This window comes from Podarcis tiliguerta, assembly GCF_965153285.1.
Source record: "Podarcis tiliguerta genome assembly, chromosome: 1".
NCBI lineage: Eukaryota > Metazoa > Chordata > Lepidosauria > Squamata > Lacertidae > Podarcis > Podarcis tiliguerta.
In genome coordinates, this window is record NC_139534.1 from 28,837,750 (window position 1) to 28,858,258 (window position 20,509).

The following is a 20,509-nucleotide window of genomic DNA, read 5'->3' on the forward strand; positions in this document are numbered from 1 at the left end:
TTCTCAGCACAATCAGGGTGGTTATTTGCGTCTCTTTCAGTATAGTCATAGCTGCAGAGATGATGAGGGGAGGAGGGTAGAGGGCAGAATGACACAGCCTGTGTATCATAAATAAATGTAGCATGCTAGGTTTGATTAGGATGAATCACCCAGCCTCAATGAGAAAGCGGTTTAGTACAGTTGCATCTGGCACTTTGGTGATTGTGACCATTACTCTTCCATGACAATAACGCATTTCTAAATAAAGTAGGTAGTAATTTTCTGCCACCCGTGGCTATGCCACCATTCACAAAGAATGAAATTACCACAGACAGATTCTTACAGAGCAGGGGTGCCCTCAGAGGCCTTCCCTGATGCCCACAGTGTCCCTTCCTACTATGTTTTCAGTTGTATGTGGTGCCCATGACAGTTTCTGTGGGCATTTGTACTGGAACAAACTGGTGCACAAACAGCAGGCAGAAGGTTTTTACTTTTCTTACCATAACTTTCCTTGGCTGCCCAAAATCAGGTCAGTAACTAAACCCACTCCCAAACTGCTCCAGGAAGCTACACGTTTGCTCATTACATGCAAACTGAGCTAGTGAGTGTCGCTCTTTATTGTTTACTTCAAGTTTGGGACCAGGTATGTTATGGGATGATGGTGAAACAGAGGTCACAATTAACTCTGTGATTCAACAACTGGGTGTAAGCCATGCACCGTATTTTTCCGTCTATAAGAAGCCCCCGTGTATAAGGCGCCCCCTATTTTGGGGGACTCAGATTTAAGAAAATCCACCCTCAGCACTCTCCGTGTATAAGACGCCCCCGAATTTTGGGCATTATTTTTTAGGGGGAAAACCTAGTCTTATACACAGAAAAATACGGTATTTGTAGCCTATGGGGTGGGTCAGGTCCCCAGATAGTTCTTAGGGAGTTCTTGGAGGATCTAAGAATCAGTTTGTGAGTTTCATTTTATGCCCTAAGGCACTCCATATTTAATTCTTATGTAACAATGAGCTGAAAAGTTGGCTAAATTCCTTATGCATTCACTCAAGCTAGAGATCCATTAACTAGATTGAAGGGTAAATTTAACCACTTGCTACCATGAGATGAACTTGGTGATGCCTCCATTTATTATGGGACAAAACAATGGAGCATCCTAAAGGCAATATTATTTGTGAAGGCTCCAGTGACCCAGTTTTTCATTGTGCCTACTATATAGAACTGGGACCTTTTTAACATCCAGCAAAGTTGTTGGTGTCCTCTTTTTATGACTTCCCTCAATACCCTCGTTCTCTTTGGACAGCCTCGTAAGATTAACCACCACCAGCTGCTCTTTCCCTTTTCACATTGGAATTGTTGGTGAAAGGGTTCCAAGAATGAAGCCACAAAGCAAAAAAGAAGAAGAAAAAATAGAAATTATTATACTGTATGATTCAAAATTGCTGGGTTATTTTCTCCTAATGTTTTGAATTTTTTTTCCCCCAAACAGGTCATTTTTACTTTCTGGAAGGACAAAATGATGCATTGCTTTGTGGCAACAGTTCTGATGCAGGGTAAGACCACCTCCTACCATTAAGCTTTAAAAACAGGTGTCAGGGGTTCAGGAGCAGAGGCACAGGATAGGGAGGAAATGGAGAGCGAGGGGGAGGAGTCCGAAGGAAATGTCAGCGATGACAGCGGTCCGAGGTCTCTGAGTCTTTCCAGTGAATCGGAGGATTCACAAAAAGGGGCTCCCATGGTCAGGGCAAGGGGAGTGCCCAGGGGGGCACTTCAGGAAGAAGGGGCCAGAGGGGACTCAGAGAGCAGCAGTTGGAAATCCGGACCAGCGTCCACACCAGAGTGCAGTAGGGGGGAGGAGTCCCAGGCATCGGGATCGGGCGGCGCGCTACCAGCGGGAGAACATGAGGCAGGATTGACCACGCCTCCGTCGGGGAGCGAGGAAACGGTCAAGAGGAAGGTTAAAAGCTGCGCGCGCGCGCCAAGTTCAAATGTACAGGAGAGCAGCACAGTTGGCAGCCCGGATAGGGAGCCGGGTCCTAAAGCCCGTCGAAGAGAGAGGGAGGAGTCAGGGGGGTCAACGTCTGCGTCGGAAGAGTCCAGGAAAGAAGGGACCCAGGGGGGTAGCAGGACCCAGAGGAGAAAGGAGAGAAGGAAGAGGTGGAGTAAGGTTAGAGTCTTAAACTGGTGTACAGGGGGCGGAGATTCAGATGGAGCTTCGCCGGTCTAAACCCTAGACGTAGAGCTGGGGCGCTGCGGCTTGGAAATGGAAACTGTACTTCAATAAAGACTTTTGTACATTACTACCGGCTAGCGTTGGTCCTCTGTGAGCTGGGACCAGGAGCCAGCTCTGACAACAGGTTTTAACATTGTTGTGTACCTTATAATTGATAACTATAACCTGACATGGTGTATAGCTGGAGGGTAGCCAATATGGCACTTGCTAGATGTTTGTGAACCCCTTCACCCAATGTCCCTGGCCACTGGCCATGATGGTCCAGGCTGGTGGAAGCTGGAAGTCTAAGAACATCCAAAAGGCACCGCATTGGCTACTCCTGAACTAGAGAATTCGATTTGATCTGCTCTGATTTAGGCTTCTTTTTAAATAATTTGATTGTGGTCATTGATTAAATATGTCGAATTGGAAATGGGAAGCAAGAGACCAAATTTTTTAAAAATGGGAAACCCAGACTTGCATCTTGCCTTACTGGAGGATCTAATTCTCATCCTGAATGGATGTGAAGAAAGCAGATAGCTGGTGGTCCCAATGGAGCAAGAAGGAGAGAAGGAACAAAAGGCAAGGAATTTGGGTTAGGAACTTCCTGTTCAGGGTAGGGCCTACCCACTCAGCTATGCCCATATGTGTATCCATTGCAAAGTAGGCATTTCACTAGCTTTGATGACTGACTGTTTTTCAACCTAACATCTTTTTTTCTTTTTCAGTCAATGTCCGGAAGGATACATGTGTATAAAAGCTGGTAGAAACCCAAACTATGGCTATACAAGCTTTGATACATTTAGCTGGGCCTTCCTGTCTCTCTTTCGACTGATGACTCAGGACTTCTGGGAAAACCTTTATCAGCTGGTGAGAGAGGATAATTTTTGTAGCGAAAGCTTAACATATATGCTGGTTTCAAAACAAAACCTGTGCAAGTAACCTGAGTACAAATATTGTATTGGCTTACAAGAGTCACACGGGGAAGGGTGTTGTAAACTCATATATTACTTTTTTATATTAAAAAAACCCCTATTGTTTTCTCTAGACATTGCGAGCCGCCGGCAAAACGTACATGATCTTTTTTGTCCTGGTGATTTTCCTGGGCTCTTTCTACCTGATCAACTTGATCCTGGCTGTTGTTGCCATGGCCTATGATGAGCAGAACCAAGCCACCATGGAAGAAGCTGAGCAGAAGGAGGCCGAGTTCCAGCAGATGCTGGAACAGCTGAAAAAGCAACAAGAAGCAGCTCAGGTATATTTCTGATGGGAAATAATTGAACATAATAATTGAACACCATTCTAGCTGAATGTATCATTTAGGAAGCTGCCTTGCCTCAAAGGTGTTTTCTTCGTTTCAACCAGCTCCCAAAAGATACTGTGAAGAGAAATCTACCTGATATTTTTGTCTGGTTTTTATGATATATATTTCCTATTTAAGCCCTGCCCAGGTAGTTTGAGGGAAAGAGGGTACTACAGTGGCGTAGCGTGGGTTGTCAGCACCCGGGGCAAGGCAAGTAATTTGCGCCCCCTAACCCGTAGATTTGCGCCCCCTAACCCTAACCCCCAGATGTTGCACCCGGTGCGGCCGGCCCCCCTGCACCCCCCACGCTACGCCACTGGGGTACTACACTCCCTGGCCTGACCTTAACCTTAATTAGAGTATTAGGGGGGTGGTTGTATTGTTAGCTGCCTTGGCACCTACAGGTGAAAAGTGAAGGTACACATTTTCTGAAATAAAATAAATGCATAAATAAAATTCGGTGGAGGTGCATGTAAGGAGGAGTATAAGGCACAAAAACGAATATGTATAAGGGAAAGAACCATTTTGATTTTATAAAACTGAATCTACACTTGGACTTTTCCTATGGAGTTTTGAGTGTTTTGAGTTTAGAAACGCTGTTCTTTTCATGAGGCCAGCGAAATAAAACCCCCAATGCTTTACGGCAGGCAGCGGCGACAGCAGCGGCGACGGCATCGGCTGAGTCGAAGGATCCGAGCGCAGGCGGCGGCGTAGGGGGGCTTTCTGAAAGTTCTTCTGAAGCGTCCAAGTTGAGTTCGAAGAGCGCCAAAGAGAGGAGAAACAGAAGGAAGAAAAGAAAACAAAGGGAACAATCTGGAGGAGAAGAAAAGGATGAAGATGAGTTTCATAGATCTGAATCAGAAGATAGCATCAGGAGAAAAGGTTGCCGGTTCTCTATTGAAGGGAACAGGCTAACACTAGAACGGAAACACTCTTCTCCCCACCAGGTATCTGAGTATTTCATTCCTCTGTCTTTTAGTAGTAACTGTAGTATATTGCCTTCTGGTATTGCTAATCTAAGAATGACCTTTTTTGCATGGCAGACTGCTTAAAATTAAATGCAGTATATAAATGTGGTATACCCAGTGCTTTTTTATATAAAAAAATTTTTAGGGGTACTCTCATTTTGACTCAAGAAAATCACCATTTTATAGTTCAAATCGGGGGAAATTAATACAGTAAAGGGTAAATGGACAAAATTATTATTATTATTATTTATTATTATTACCTCTCTCGCCCTGACCTAGCCACTGTGATCCGCGCGACGGTCACCTCCAGACTGGATTATTGTAACTCGCTCTACGTGGGGCTGCCCTTGAGAGTGACCCAGAAACTCCAGCGGGTGCAGAATGCTGCAGCGAGACTCCTTACGGGGTCTTCGCTGCGAGATCACATTCACCCGGTGCTATACCAGCTGCACTGGCTCCCGGTGGAGTACAGGATCAGGTTTAAGGTGCTGGTTTTAACCTTTAAAGCCCTATACGGCCTAGGACCCTCGTACCTACGGGACCGCCTCTCCTGGTATGCCCCACAGAGAAACTTACGGTCTTCAAATAAAAACATCTTGAAGGTCCCAGGCCACAGAGAAGTTAGGCTGGCCTCAACTAGAGCCAGGGCTTTTTCGGCCGTGGCTCCGATCTGGTGAAACACTCTGTCACAAGAGACCAGGGCCCTGCGGGACTTGACATCTTTCCTCAGGGCCTGCAAGACAGAACTGTTCCACCAGGCCTTTGGCCAGGGCACAGCCTGACTCCCTCCATCGGCAATCTTCGCAGAGCTCTGGCCCAATGGTTGCCAGTGGCTTGAATCAATTAATTTTATAATGAATGATTTTAGAGTGTTGTTTGTACTGTTTTATTGTTGTTAGCCGCCCTGAGCCCGGCTTCGGCTGGGGAGGGCGGGATATAAATAAAATTTATTATTATTATTATTATTATTATTATTATTATTTATACCCCGCTCATCTGACTGGGTTTCCACGGCCACTCTGGGCGGCTTCCAACAAAATATTTAAAAAAATAGTCTGTCAAAAATTAAAAGCTTCACTAAACAGGGCTGCCTTCAGATGTCTTCTAAAAGTCTGGTAGTTGGTTTTCTCTCTGACATCTGGTGGGAGGGCATTCCACAGGGCGGGTGCCACTACCGAGAAGGCCCTCTGCATGGTTCTCTGTAACTTGGCTTTTTGCAGTGAGGGAACCGCCAGAAGGCCGTCTGAACGATGGGGGTAGAGACATTCCTTCAGGTATGCTGGACCGAGGCCGTTTAGGGCTTTAAAAGTCAGCACCAACACTTTGAATTGTACTTGGAAACGTACTGGGAGCCAATGTAGGTCTTTCAAGACCGGTGTTAGGTGGTCTCAGCGGCCGCTCCCAGTCACCAGTCTAGCTGCCGCATTCTGGATTAGTTGTAGTTTCCAGGTCACCTTCAAAGGTAGCCCCACATAGAGCGCATTGCAGTAGTCAAAGCGAGAGATAACCAGAGCATGCACCACTCTGGCGAGACAGTCTGCGGGCAGATAGGGTCTCAGCCTGCGTACCAGATGGAGCTGGTAAACAGCTGCCCTGGACACAGAATTGACCGGCACCTCCATTGACAGCTGCGAGTCCAAAATGATTCCCAGGCTGCGCCCCAGGTCCTCCAGGGGCACAGTTATCCCATTCAGGACCAGGGAGTCCTCCACACCTGCCCGCCTCCTGTCTCCCCAAAACAGTACTTCTGTCTTGTCAGGATTCAACCTCAATCTGTTAGCCACCATCCATCCTCCAACCGCCTCCAGACACTCACACAGGACCTTCACCACCTTCACTGGTTCTGATTTGAAAGAGAGGTAGAGCTGGGTATCATCCGCTAAGTACAAAGACCATGCATTACCTCATATTACACAGCTGACAGCTCACAGTAACTTCCACATTGCCGTGAGGTTGTGTGCACTAACATCTTCCCGATTCCTCTGCTTGCTGTTGGTGTCCATCGCCATCGGAGGTGGTAACAACGAAATCGACCAATCACTATGCTAGATTCCAACTCCTACTTCACACATTAAACGCTCTCTTCCGTCTGAGACTCAGGAAACACTGTGACAGGAAATGAGGCCACCATTGGGGGTAGCAACGAAACTGATGATTCACTGTGCTAGAGAAGAAACTAATTTTTTAAATAATTTTTAGTTTCTTCTCGCGTTAGATTCACAAAATGTTTAGGGGTGTGCATACCCCTGTGTCCCCCCCCCCCAAAAAAAGCACTGGGTCTACCAATTTAATGTATAATAATGATAATAATATGGAACTTGACATGGTGTTTGAGAATCCACGGGTAAAGGGAGGGGGGGATCTGCATTTTTTCAGACCTCTGTAGATGCTCTATAGCTAACTGCCGTGTTCTCCTGTGTTTCTCTGCAGTCTTTGCTGAGCATGCGTGGCTCCCTGTTTTCCCCAAGGCGCAACAGCAGAACGAGCCTTTTCAGCTTCAGAGGTAGAGCAAAGGATATAGGATCAGAGAATGACTTTGCTGATGATGAACACAGCACATTTGAAGATAATGATAGCAGAAGAGATTCCCTTTTTGTGCCGCGCAGACATGGTGAACGGCGCAACAGTAACATTAGTCAGGCCAGTAGGTCATCCAGGATGCTGGCAGTGTTTCCAGTGAATGGGAAGATGCACAGCACTGTGGATTGCAATGGGGTGGTTTCCTTGGTTGGTGGACCATCTGTTCCTACATCGCCTGTTGGACAGCTTCTGCCAGAGGTGATAATAGATAAACCAGCTACTGATGACAATGTAAGGAAGTTTTAAATAGTTCAGGCATGGTGGCCTTTTCTTAATGCACCAGCCAGTGTGTCTACAGAATGGAATCCCTTGGGAATGATCCTTGGTTGGTCAAGCTGTGAATGCTCCTGCATCTTGTAATACCTTTTTATATATACTAACAAAATCAATTTAAAGCATAATTTTTGCAAAACAAGCAGTGGAGAGAGAGAGAAAAAATTGTCTGGAGAATGTGCAAAATATATTGCTTTGTGTGTTTTATATTCAGAAAACCTTGCTGGATCCTACATTTATCTGGCTATGAATTAATTGTATCTGGCCAGGTCCAATAAAAAAATCATCTTACTCCACAACTAAGAGGAAGTTATAACTTTTGGTACCATATGGATTCTGACACTGCCTTGGTTGTACATAAATTTGATTACATTCTGTCTCGTGAACATCATTACAACATACAAACAACGTGGCTAGAAGTTCTGGTTCCCCAAACATTGGTAAAATCACTCCAAAATTTCACTTTTTATATTTAGCATTTTCATGCATCTTTCAACCTGATGCTCCATTTTTGGCTGACAAAGTAAATATGATATTTAATCACCACATTGATGCACACACTTTTCAAATTACAAATATATGTGCGCATACCTGCTGTCACATATACACACACTATATTTTTCTAGCTATCTCAATAAAAATTATAGGACTTTTCTGTGCTGATTTGGAGAAGCATGACAATGCTGGATTTTTAATTTTAATTTTAACTTTTATTTTGATTTGGTTTGAATGAAAAGCTTGCTATCCATTTTAAATGCGGAAGATAAGCAAGTGACATGCCTTTTTTTCCCTTTTTCTTTCTCTCATTCTAATTTTTATTTATAACCTGGGATTTATGCTGTAATCCTATGTGTGGGAAACGCTCACAAGTAAACGATCTAAGGGTTACAGCTGTTGACTGATTAATTCCAATTCATTTCTTCTCCCACCAACTGTTCTCTTTAAAAGAGAAGAGTAAAAGGTTGTTTTACATAGATCTTGCGCCTAGTATGTTGGGGGGCGGTATTTCCCCATTTGGCAAAGTCTAGCATGCTCTCCAAGGCTGAATTCCTGCTCATCTTTACTTGGAAGCAAATCCCATTGAAATCAATGCATAGGTTGAAACGTATGGGTAAGTGGGACTTTGCAATGCTAATGAACATAAGCAAGGCAGTTTAAAACGCAACGAGAACCTATGGGATGTTCCCTGAGAGTCATCTGAGAAGTATAACAATGAAGTAACTGAGATGAGGACAGCATGCTTCTTACAAATACTTTAAAGAGATTTTTGTAAAAAAACAAAAAAAATACCAGGTTAATAATACAATAAATAACTAAGATTTGGCATGAATAATTAAGCGTAACTCAAAAGCATGACGCATGTATGCCTTCAGACTTAGACATTCTTCATATAAGCTGCCATGCTCAACCACTGCTTTCAGGATGATCTTATATTTCACTCTCTCTTTTGCAGGCCACAACCACAGAGACGGAAATGAAAAAAAGAAGATCAAGTTCTTTTCACGTTTCTATGGATTTTTTGGAAGACCCTACTCTAAGAGAGAGAGCAATGAGTATAGCTAGCATAATCACAAACACCATGGAAGGTATATACAGAGAAAGAGAGAGAGAGAGAGGGAGGTTCCTTCAAATGTACTAAACGTGTTGCCCCAAACTACTCTGTAATGATTACCGCTCTGTGGAATGCCAGGGTTAATGCACAAGATTGTGGTAGGTTACACTAGGCTTCCTCAGATTCTCGACGGCCCAGCAGCAGAAATGCGAGAACACAGTTTGGAAATGTATGCTGGAAGAACAGATTATGAAATGGTGGGAAGGGGAAAGGAGGAAGTCCCAATTTCTGGTGAAACTATAAGTCAGAAAGTTAAGCAACAGCAAAGGCGTCTCAGAGGAGGGGTTTTGTAAAGGCAAGGGGTTGTGCACATGGAATTGGAATTGTCACCTTTTTTAAACAGGTGGAGTTATCACTGCTTTAAAAAAGCAAGTCTATTGCAAGGAAGTGTACCTTATGCCCTCCTGACAATGGCCGGATTCAGCGTTGTGAGCGCAATTCAAGTTCCTAGTATTGATCTTTTAAGAATTCTAAGCACCTGTGATCCCCCACAGTACCTGAGGAATTCCATGTGGACAGAATAGTCCTGCTGGCTTAGGTGAAAGGTTTATCTAGTCCAGCATTCCATTTCCTATGGTTGCCGACCAGATGTCTCGGGGAAGCTCAAAAGCAAGGCATGAGATCAATAGCCATCTCTCTGCTATTGTTCCACAGCAATTGACATTCAATGGCATCATATTTTAGACCCTGTAGAAACCATTTTGCCATCGTGACTAGCAGCGATTGACAGACTTATCCTTCACAAATTTGTCTGCTCTCCTTTTGAAGCCTTCTGACCTGGAGGCCATTGCTGAGTTTTGTGGCGGTGAACTGTGTTGAAGAAATACTTCGCCTGTCTTGAAGCACCTGCTAGTTAGCATTATGATGACTTTGGCTTCTAATATTATGTGGGAAGAGAGGGGCTTCTCCATCCACGTTCTCGACCCCCTGCATAATTTACTGTGTCTCCCTTATCTGCCATTTCTGTAAACAAAAAAGCACCAAACGTTGGCTATGTTCAGAAGACACGCTAAGCCAAACCATGGCTTAGCATGAATGTGATAGCAATCCAGGAGATTGCAGTCACTTTGCTTCTCCCCAGACTTTTTCGGTCACTGTGGCCCAGCAGGTAAGCCAATTTTTGGCTTAGCTTGTTGTTTGACCTCAGGATCATGGTCCAGGTCTCTCCTACAATCTGTAGCTAAGTTTGTAGTCTTAAGTGGGAGAGAACTTAAATCGTGATCCTGGATTCAGATGAGACACTAGGTCAAACCTTGGTTTAGCTGTCATCCTGCCCTGAAATTAAAAAACAAACATACAGGGAAGAGCACAGCAGGCATGAGCTCCCCCCGAGCAGCAAGTAATTTTTCTGTGGACACTATAAGCTGTATTCTGGCTTATTGTGATGTCAGGCCATTTTAACTTTCCATATAAGAGAGTCACTGTTCATTTTGGTTATTCTTTTCTATACATTTTGCAGCTCAACAATGCCCTTTTAGAAATGTGGTGCTTCTCTGTGTCCATGTCTCCATGTTTTAAGAGAAGTTTATTCACTGAGGACATGGAGCAGTGATATATGCACTGCTGTTTTCCTAGAAAAAGAAAAAGAGGTGCTGGAACTCACCACGAACGCCTCTCTGGTTATTTTATAATGACAGTAGCTCCCACCTGACTTCCGCCTGGGGAAAAAAAGCCCTGGATATAGGTGTGTGTGTGTTGTGGGTGCTTGACTAGGCTAACCTCTTTTTTTGTAGACTTTCTAAGTTCCCAGACACCATTTTTGAGATCGTACATGACTCAGCCTTTCATTTTTTCTTCTTATTTCTTTATCTCTGGACTCAGGTGGACCAGAGGAAGCAGAAACAATAGAACCATCTCTCTCTCTCTTTTTGGTTTTGTCTTAGCCATGTTTGAGGAGGCATTTCCTGAATTAGGAAGAGTCAGCATGAAACAGTGTGATCTTCTTTTTCTTTTTAACAGAACTTGAAGAGTCACGGCAGAAGTGCCCGCCGTGCTGGTACAAGTTTGCAAACATTTTCTTGATCTGGGACTGCTGTCCATGCTGGCTGAAAGTAAAGCATTTTGTTAACATCGTGGTGATGGATCCATTTGTTGATCTTGCTATTACGATTTGCATTGTTTTAAACACCCTTTTCATGGCAATGGAACATTACCCAATGACAGATGAATTCAATAATGTGCTTTCTGTTGGGAACCTGGTAAGTCATCCATTGGATATTGCACAAGATATTTAACTTTTGTTTGTTTATAAAGACTAAGTGAAAAATTGCATTCCCCACCCCTACCCCTTTAATAAAGAAACTAGTGGTGGAGAATGCTTGGATAGCTGTGTATGACAATACAACATACAGGAGGTCTCATTTCGAACTCATATAACTTTGTCTTCATAAACCCTTTAATATAAAGCAGGTTTCTTCATTGTTCATTTTCAGTGTAGTGGAATTCTGAATTATCTAGATCAAAGGAGTGTATGGTGAAAATATAATTACATAGCAATACTTTCAAAAGCAGCAACAATGGCTTCCCCTAATCACACTCCCAAGATGGCGCCTCTGACCAGAATATATGAACAGAAAGATCTGTCTAGAATGCTGCTTCTGAATTTAAAATTGTCTTCAAGATTAGGCGTCATAGCTAACTTAAGTCATACTCAGAGTGGAACCACTGAAAGTTAGTATTGATTTCAGTGAGTCTACCTGGAATATGACTTAGCTGGACTCAGTCCTAGATGTTTAATAATGTGATGACTGAAATCCATTGATGCTGACTACTGTAATGCCCTGCTTGTTTTTCTGTGTTAGCTATTCTTATGGGGAAATATGCACAGCGTCTTCTGCCGCACTAGCACAATATTGCACTTGTGGCATTGGCACATTTGCCAATGATCGACAAAGCCACAGTTCTCTCAAGGATGGGGGTAAATTAAGTCTGGTTCTCACAGTAATGTGAACCTACTTAATTTGCACTTCCTGAAACAATATACAGATTGAAACTCATCCATCCTTTGAAAACCACACTTTTCTGAATTTTGAGATGCAGCTCTCCAGTGAAATAACATGTACAAAAATGTGTGTGTTGTGGGAAGGGTGCATAAATGGCATGTATTATTAGTGAAAAACTAAGTACAAAATGCATCTGTGTTAGAGGATAAATACATTGGAAATGTTGACGATTTTTTTGTGAGAATATATATATATATATATATATATATACACATGCAAATTGAATTTAAGATTGGAAAAATGAGAAAGTGAAATTGACAGATCTGCCCAACGCTGGATGCCATATTGCAAATGTATCCAGGGAACAAAGTAAACAGTGAGAGGTTCACAATCTAGATTTGGAGAGAAGCAAAATCGGACAGTTTGGCTCAGATTCAAACTTTGCACAGGACCTACAGATTGAGGACCTTTCTGAGGAACACTCATGGTTGAAAGGCTGGCTGTATGTTCTCCAAAAACAGGGAATCTAATGCCCAGAAAGGAAGATGAGAGTTGGAAAGAGACAAGACAGCTTAGTCATTTTCAGGGCAACCATCATAGATTATTGTTCCAACATTGTTAGGTTTGAACAGTGGCTCAAAGTACAGATGACAGACATGGGAACATTTTCCCTCAGGGCCATTTGCCATGTGTAGTGGCCAATGTGCTGTTGTGTATGCCCACATACTGCTTTTAGAAAAATCAATGAAAGAATCCAGTACTAAAAGATGTATGAACAAAGACCTCCAAAAGCATTTGTAGGCATGCTTCACAGTGGCGTAGCGTGGGGGGTGCAGGGGGGGCCGGCCGCACCGGGTGCAACATCTGGGGGTTAGGGTTAGGGGGCGCAAATCCACAGTTTAGGGGGCACAAATTACTTGCCTTGCCCCGGGTGCCAACAACCCACGCTATGCCACTGATGCTTCATGTAGCCATGGTCATCTTCTGTATGCCTGCTGTAATTTTAAACTTTTGCAAATTCATGTGTTTGTATTTCCCATTTAGGTTTTCACTGGAATCTTCACGGGAGAAATGTTTCTGAAACTTGTAGCCATGGATCCCTATTATTACTTCCAAGAAGGCTGGAACATTTTTGATGGCTTTATTGTCACCCTTAGTTTGATTGAGCTTGGCCTGGCAGATGTGGAAGGGCTGTCAGTTCTTCGGTCTTTCAGATTGGTAAATTGTTTCAACCGATATGTCTAGCTGATGTTATTGCTGAATCATCTTATTTCCTTTTCTATGACTTTAGGAATTCTGAGAATCTAAAAATAAAAAATGCTGTAGAGCTATCTTAAATGGAAAACTTACATTATAAAAGACACAGTCCAGTAAAAGTTAGTCCGTACTAAATCCCATTGAAACCAATGATATGGCATGCATTTACTCAACAAGTTCCATGAGTTTCAGTGAGCTGTAGGGCCATGATTCAAGTCAGATATTTAAACAAGGGTGTTTAATCTGGACACTTCGATTCTGGAGAGAAATTTGCCACGGGGTCCCTATCTGAAACCTCCCCTGGGTGTCGACTGGGGACCCATGGCAGGTTTCTATTGAAAATGGGCTCCTCCAGGCTGCTTTTTATTTCCAAAAATTGATGTTTACTGCAAACACTACCTATGAGGGGACAAAGAGAAGCCAAGTAAGAGACAATTTTTTAACTGAAAACTGATTTAGGGTCCTGATCTATATCAGGAGCATGTTCTGGATCAGAGCTTCAAAATGAATTGATTAGGTTAACCACCCTTATTTAAACGTGTGACTAACATCACATATTGTTTGGCCTAAGGAAGTGCGCACAAGTTTGCAGGCTTTCAGTGCAATTCTAAGGAGAATTCATTTGAAATAAATTAGTTAAACAAGACTTAAATCTACATAATGTTTGAATCATGGCATTACTAAAGCCCCATCCATTTCAGGGGAACTTAGTGGCACTTAACTTTTTCTGGGCCACAAACTTTTTCACAAGTTTGTATTCACCCTTACAGACAACATTTGTCAATTTACCTTTTTTGTTTTCCAGCTCCGGGTTTTCAAACTGGCAAAATCCTGGCCGACGCTAAATATGCTGATCAAAATTATCGGCAACTCTGTGGGAGCTTTGGGAAATCTGACCTTGGTCCTGGCTATCATTGTCTTCATTTTTGCCGTGGTGGGCATGCAGCTGTTCGGCAAAAGCTACAAGGAATGTGTGTGCAAGATTGCAAAGGACTGTGAGCTTCCGCGCTGGCACATGAATGACTTTTTCCACTCTTTCTTGATCGTGTTCCGAGTCCTTTGCGGAGAATGGATAGAAACCATGTGGGACTGTATGGAAGTTGCAGGTCAAGCCATGTGCCTTACAGTATTCATGATGGTCATGGTGATTGGAAATTTAGTGGTATGTAACTTAAAAAAATAATATTCTAGATCTATACTGAGTCTAGCAAATAGCCTGGACTGTTTCATCAAAGCTCTTAAAACACATCCATTTACAGGGGAGGTTTTTCAGATAATCAGTGAACAAAGTGATCAAAGTTTCATATTCATTTTAACACTAGAAGCGATCTGCAAGCGAAATCATAGTTACTAGCTTACCCCAAAAAATGTTTTTCTAGCATCCACTCTTCCCTCGCTTTATACACTTTTGGGCCAATATAAAACCTTGCAGTGACCTTGAGTAGGAATTGGCAAACAGTATCACGTCAAGCTGTGCAGACAGGAGAGGAGGAGAGCAGTGAATGGACTTGCTAGTAGGCAGTTTTGCTGGGAGAGATGTCAGCCCTTAATCTCCTTCATAGTTGCCTACACTATGCATGAATTCCTTCTGAATCTACAACGCTAAGTTTATGTACCGGGCTGCAGGCCTTTATCTCAAACATGTTATTCCAGGGCAATGCATAAACTGAGCAAAAATTAGGATCTTTTTCTCTCCCTCCCCTCCCTTTTGTTTAGGTACTGAATCTATTTTTGGCATTGCTGCTGAGCTCATTTAGTGCAGACAACCTTGCTGCCACAGATGATGACAACGAAATGAACAATCTCCAGATTGCTGTGGCAAGAATAGATAGAGGAGTAGAATACATGAAAAGAAAAATGCGAGAATTCATCCAAAGGTCCTTCGTTAAAAAGCAAAAAGCTTTGGACGAAATCAAGCCCCTTGAAGAGCTAAATAAGAACAGCTGCATTTCTAACCATACTATTGAAATTGGTAAAGATCTGGATTATCTTAGGGATGTGAATGGAACCACAAGCGGCATAGGGACAGGGAGCAGTGTGGAAAAATACATCATTGATGAAAGTGATTACATGTCATTCATAAATAACCCAAGCCTGACTGTGACTGTGCCAATAGCTCTTGGAGAATCCGATTTTGAAAATTTAAATACAGAGGAGTTCAGCAGTGAATCAGATTTGGAAGAAAGCAAAGAGGTGAACCTTTAAATACTGTTAATCTACTTGATCTAGTAATAATAACAACGATCTATTTCTGTATTGCTTTTTAGAATTTAGCCAGTGTCAAATTAGAGGATTTTTATTATTATTTCATATAATTTATATCCCGCTTGGTTGCTTAAAAAAAAAGACCCCCTTAAAGCTCTTCAAATGTAACAAAGAGCACCCATAATGACTTTTTGTCATCTACTTCATTGACATTGCTGCTGTAAATTGAATCACATGGTTTCAGTCCTATCGCAAGTTGTGTTGTTTGTGCAATTCCTAATCCAATGGCAACTTTCATACAAATGACAATATATAAAACATCTGATAAAAGTTACCAGAAACACTAGATACAGGTAGGTAGCCATGTTGGTTTGCTATAGTTGAAACAAAATTAAAAAATTCCTTCCAGTAGCACCTTAGAGACCAACTTAAGTTTGTTACTGGTATGAGCTTTTGTGTGCATGCACACTTCTTCAGATACTAAACACTAATAAGCACTAATGAACTGTGAGCAGTCATGCAAGGAGTTTTGCAGACCTGAGTGTACTCTTGTATCAATGTTGTTGTTTTTCTCCACCTTTATTTTTTTTCTTTAACAGAAGCTAAATTCTTCTAGCTCATCCGAAGGAAGCACTGTTGATATTGGACTTCCTGCCGAAGAACAACCGGAAGTAGAACCCGAGGAAGCAGCTGAACCTGAAGCTTGCTTTACAGAAGGTCAATATTCAGAATCTGAAATGTTTGTGTGGCTTCTGGTTAAGTTTCTTGCTAGAAGAGATGAGCTGTGGTGGAATGTGAGCCATCTGTGGGGTGGCTAATGCTCCTTTGGTTCAGGGCCACATTCTCTCTTGGCCAACCATCCTAGGCAGGGGGTAAGGTAAAGGTAAAGGGACCCCTGACCATTAGGTCCAGTCATGGCCGACTCTGGGGTTGCAGCGCTCATCTCGCTTTATTGGCCGAGGGAGCCGGCGTACAGCTTCCGGATCATGGGGCCAGCATGACTAAGCCACTTCTGGCGAATCAGAGCAGTGCACGGAAACGCCGTTTACCTTCCCGCCGGAGCGGTACCTATTTATCTACTTGCACTTTGATGTGCTTTCGAACTGCTAGGTTGGCAGGAGCAGGGACTGAGCAATGGGAGCTCACCCCATCACAGGGATTCGAACCGCCGACCTTCTGATCGGCAAGTCCTAGGCTCTGTGGTTTAACCCACAGCGCCACCCTCGGTAACGGGGCACATATTCCCGTGGTGTGTCCACAGGGCATAGTCGCAGACAGGCATATATATAAGCACCCACCCACCCACCCAAATTCAGCTGATGCATGCAATGGCGCAAAATTGTTAGGTGTGCAAAATTTCAGCACAGTGCTGGCTCAATACAACTGCGCACGTCTGTTGCTGGCTCTGCTGAAAATGGCTTCTCCATGCAAACCAGGAAGTGGCCTCTCTAGACGACAGAACAGTTCTTCTTTTCTTATTTCTGCAGCTGCAATCTCCTAGGTGATACAGACACAGTTGAATGTGCATGCGTACTCTGTCCATTTCTCTCCTTCCCACCCCACTCCCTCTACATGGTCCCAGGTGCTGGCAACCCACGCTATGTCACTGGATGTATGTAGATCGTCTAAGGAGAGGGCTAACATTTGCTGATGCCACCACAATCATGGAATCCTACCTGCCCCTGCCCCCCCCCCAAATTGCTTATGAGGCTAGACCCTGCCCCCATATGGGTGGGTGGGTTATCCATCTACAGGAAGTTAATATTCTTGCAGAAAGACCACAGCTTAATACAGTGGTATCTTGGTTTATGAACTTAATCCGTTCCAGAAGTCCGTTCTTAAACCAAAGCATTCTTAAACCAAGGCGTGCTTCCCCATGTTCTGCTTCCTAGGCAAAGTTCACAAATCAAAACACCTACTTCCAGGTTTGCAGCATCCTTAATCCAAGTTGTTCATTAACTAAGCTTTTCTTAAACCAAGGTGCCACTGTAATTCAGATGTCACAGTGGATATGTGAAAGTAATTAATATCAGTAGGGTTTTCCTTCTGTCTCCTCAAAAATGTAATTTATTGTTTCAGGTTGTGTGAGAAGGTTCAAGTGCTGTGATGTTAGTGTAGAAGACGGGAGAGGAAAACAATGGTGGAATCTTAGAAAAACCTGTTTCCGAATTGTTGAGCACAACTGGTTTGAAACCTTCATTGTCTTTATGATTCTTCTTAGCAGTGGTGCGCTGGTAAGTGAAAACAGAAGAGACGTTAAAAACAAATGTTACTTTAAAAAAAAAATATTATTATTAGCATAGTAGGTGCACTACATCACATTTTTGCTTTTAAAATTATGGAAACTGAATGATAATTTCACTTGTTGCTAGTTGTCTCTAGCGCCCATGAAATACCTAATTCAAGTGACCAATTCACTTTTGATTAAGACAAGACACAGAGAGAAAATATGTTACCTAATGGAAGTACAGGGCAAATAGGAAATAAGTTGTATTATTTAGACTTGGTGCAGCTCATCCATTCACTGGTGCATGATATCAGTCTCTGCTGTCTACAGTTTGAGTTTTTATAAAGTAGGGATGGGGAACAACTTCAGAGATGTCTTGCAGATGGACTATTAAATATTATGAGAATTCCAATATGGCCAAAAAAATTGTACCGTGCTGCTTCTTTATATGAGGAAATCATTTGTGTTACAGAAATAGCAAGAATGGCAGGAGTGTATGGTGTTATCATTTATACCAGAGCTAGAAGAGCGTCTCTAAAAGGGTTGCAAAAAGGTTTTTAAAATCAAAACTAGGAACAAAGTGAAAAGCAAGCCAATCTTCCAGTCCTTCTACCATAATAAACAATAACACTAAACATTTGGGAACAATTTGCAGGCCTTTGAAGACATATACATTGAACAGAGGAAGACTATAAAGATCATTCTAGAATACGCTGACAAGGTCTTCACCTACATCTTCATTCTCGAGATGCTTCTGAAGTGGGTAGCATATGGATATCAAACATACTTCACTAATGCCTGGTGTTGGCTGGATTTCCTGATTGTTGATGTATGTACCCTAAGTGTTTTATTTTTATATATTTATATATATATATATGTATATATATACAGGTGTGGAGTGCTCATGTTTTTTAGGGTGCCAGCCAGTTAGCATTGACTTTTTCAGAACTTATCCATACCACTTCAATTTTCCTTTCCCTTCCCCTCAAACAGCCAATCAACATTGTGCATGCACTGAGCATACTCAGGACTCACTGGCCTTCCCTCCCCACCCCCAAAAATATTTTTGTGCTTTTCCTAATATTGGGATTCCACCCCCACCCCACCCCCGGCCTACTGATGCCTATCTCCTGTGTGTGGATTGTGCCATTTTCCATAGGGGTCAACTCTGAAAATGAGTTCATAATTAATATTAGATCCTTTGCAAATAATAATAATAATAATAATAATAATAATAATAATAATAATTACCATAAAAGATAAGCACATAACCCATTTTCCACACGGTGGAAGAACAATCACTCTAATATTGCCTTGGAATAGGCCATTAGCAAGGAGTGTATTGCTTTAAAACTTTAGAATGCATTAGCATCATATTAGCAAACTTCACAGAGTTCTACTATTGTGGATTTCATATCGGTGGTAGCCAACGTGGTACTCTCCAGATACGGTCTAAAACTTACATCAGCCTTGACCATTGGCCATTCTGGCTGGGCCTGATGAAAATAGTGGTCCTAAATATCGGGGGGGGGGGGAATACATTGGTTATCCCTATTCTACAGCAACACTTGGTACTGACAAGTGCCATCAGCTATTATGATTACAAATCATAACATCTGGAATGCCCTTTTATTTTATTTTTTAAAAAAACCATTAAAATCTTGCATCGTGAGAGAATGCAAATTAAATCTCAAAGAGAACAACATTGAAATTATATATTCACTTAAGAATATATACACATTGTGAAAAGTCAAAACAAACCTTTTTTTTAAAAAAAACGGATAATTCTCTTACATATTTTACTGCAGAGAAAGATTTTCCAGGCTTTAACAATGAAGTCGTGTTCCTGTATGGGACCCAACCTTGCACCTCAGTGGTCCTCCCAAAATAGCCAAAGTGTGTGTTTTTACCCCCTTGTTGTATTGAAATGTTCGTTCTTAGCTGTACTAGGCCCTGTTACACATTTCCAGAGTCAATTGAGAAACACATTTTGACCACTGCAACCCATTCACCCAACTTTCATATGGTGAGCTAATGTATGAATTAAAAGTCCAAAGTTGGCTGTACTGGATGATGTGCTTTTGAGTGCTTATAGTCCTGTGATTCCTTCAAACTCCACAGTCCTGAATCTACAAAGCCTTATAGCATAAGATGATGCAAAATGGCAATTTTTCTTTTTCTTATTTTTTTTTAACAGGTATCATTGGTTAGCTTAACAGCAAATGCATTGGGTTACTCAGAACTTGGAGCCATCAAATCCCTTAGGACACTGAGAGCTCTGAGACCTTTACGGGCCTTGTCAAGATTTGAAGGGATGAGGGTAAGATGAAATGAGAGAAAAGTCTGCATAAAACGCATGCCTAAATGTAAGGAATGTTCTGTGCATGCCTTTGTGAGGAATGACAAAACCATGCAGAAATGCTGCCCTTTCATTCTATTGCACATTTATCGGTAAGAGATAAGCAGAAAGCTTCATTAGCAAACCTTTATTCAGTACCACGCATAAGCTGTGTGCATTTATATTACTTTACTTTCTAGCCGATTTGAGGAGTTTGTCAGATTTGCTAATAGAGATTTGAAAGGTGAGTTGATGCTGTGTCATTTTGTTTCTGATAAATTAAATATTTTTTACTTCATTATCTAGTTTACACAGCTTGTTGAAAGGGTGTGCTGCTTTCATAAATTCAGATCTGTAAGCTCTCTTGCTAGTTAAATTAACGGAGAATTAATTTATTCCCACTGAAATTAATGGCTTCAGTTTAGAATTTCATTCAGTAGGTCAAATTTGATTACTATCAGGTCTCCATATAGGTCTCTGTCCCTCTCTCTTTCCCTCTCTCAGTTTTTGACAATGAACTACTTAAACCTAGTGGCATACAAGGACAACTAGTAATCATACCATGTAGACGACTCAGTAAGATTTAATTTTTTTATGGTCTCACTGATTG

At 42.2% G+C, this 20,509-nt stretch overlaps 1 protein-coding gene across 4 annotated transcripts in view; it reads left to right on the forward strand.

Moving 5' to 3' along the window:
* The window catches only part of LOC310660336 (sodium channel protein type 1 subunit alpha), a 107,762-nt gene that overhangs the window by 69,292 nt on the left and 17,961 nt on the right, over positions 1 to 20,509 (forward strand). For 2 of the 4 annotated variants that reach the window (XM_083404847.1, XM_083404848.1), the window contains exons 8-21: positions 1,472 to 1,535; positions 2,923 to 3,064; positions 3,243 to 3,449; positions 4,145 to 4,444; positions 6,896 to 7,276; positions 8,772 to 8,904; positions 10,890 to 11,128; positions 12,917 to 13,090; positions 13,935 to 14,291; positions 14,846 to 15,322; positions 15,934 to 16,051; positions 17,414 to 17,568; positions 18,217 to 18,390; positions 19,759 to 19,881. In XM_083404847.1, coding sequence (XP_083260973.1) covers positions 1,472 to 1,535; positions 2,923 to 3,064; positions 3,243 to 3,449; positions 4,145 to 4,444; positions 6,896 to 7,276; positions 8,772 to 8,904; positions 10,890 to 11,128; positions 12,917 to 13,090; positions 13,935 to 14,291; positions 14,846 to 15,322; positions 15,934 to 16,051; positions 17,414 to 17,568; positions 18,217 to 18,390; positions 19,759 to 19,881 — 3,044 coding nt within the window. The remainder of the gene's footprint in view (positions 1 to 1,471; positions 1,536 to 2,922; positions 3,065 to 3,242; positions 3,450 to 4,144; positions 4,445 to 6,895; positions 7,277 to 8,771; positions 8,905 to 10,889; positions 11,129 to 12,916; positions 13,091 to 13,934; positions 14,292 to 14,845; positions 15,323 to 15,933; positions 16,052 to 17,413; positions 17,569 to 18,216; positions 18,391 to 19,758; positions 19,882 to 20,509) is intronic. The other 2 variants (XM_083404849.1, XM_083404850.1) reach the window with 1 other exon arrangement.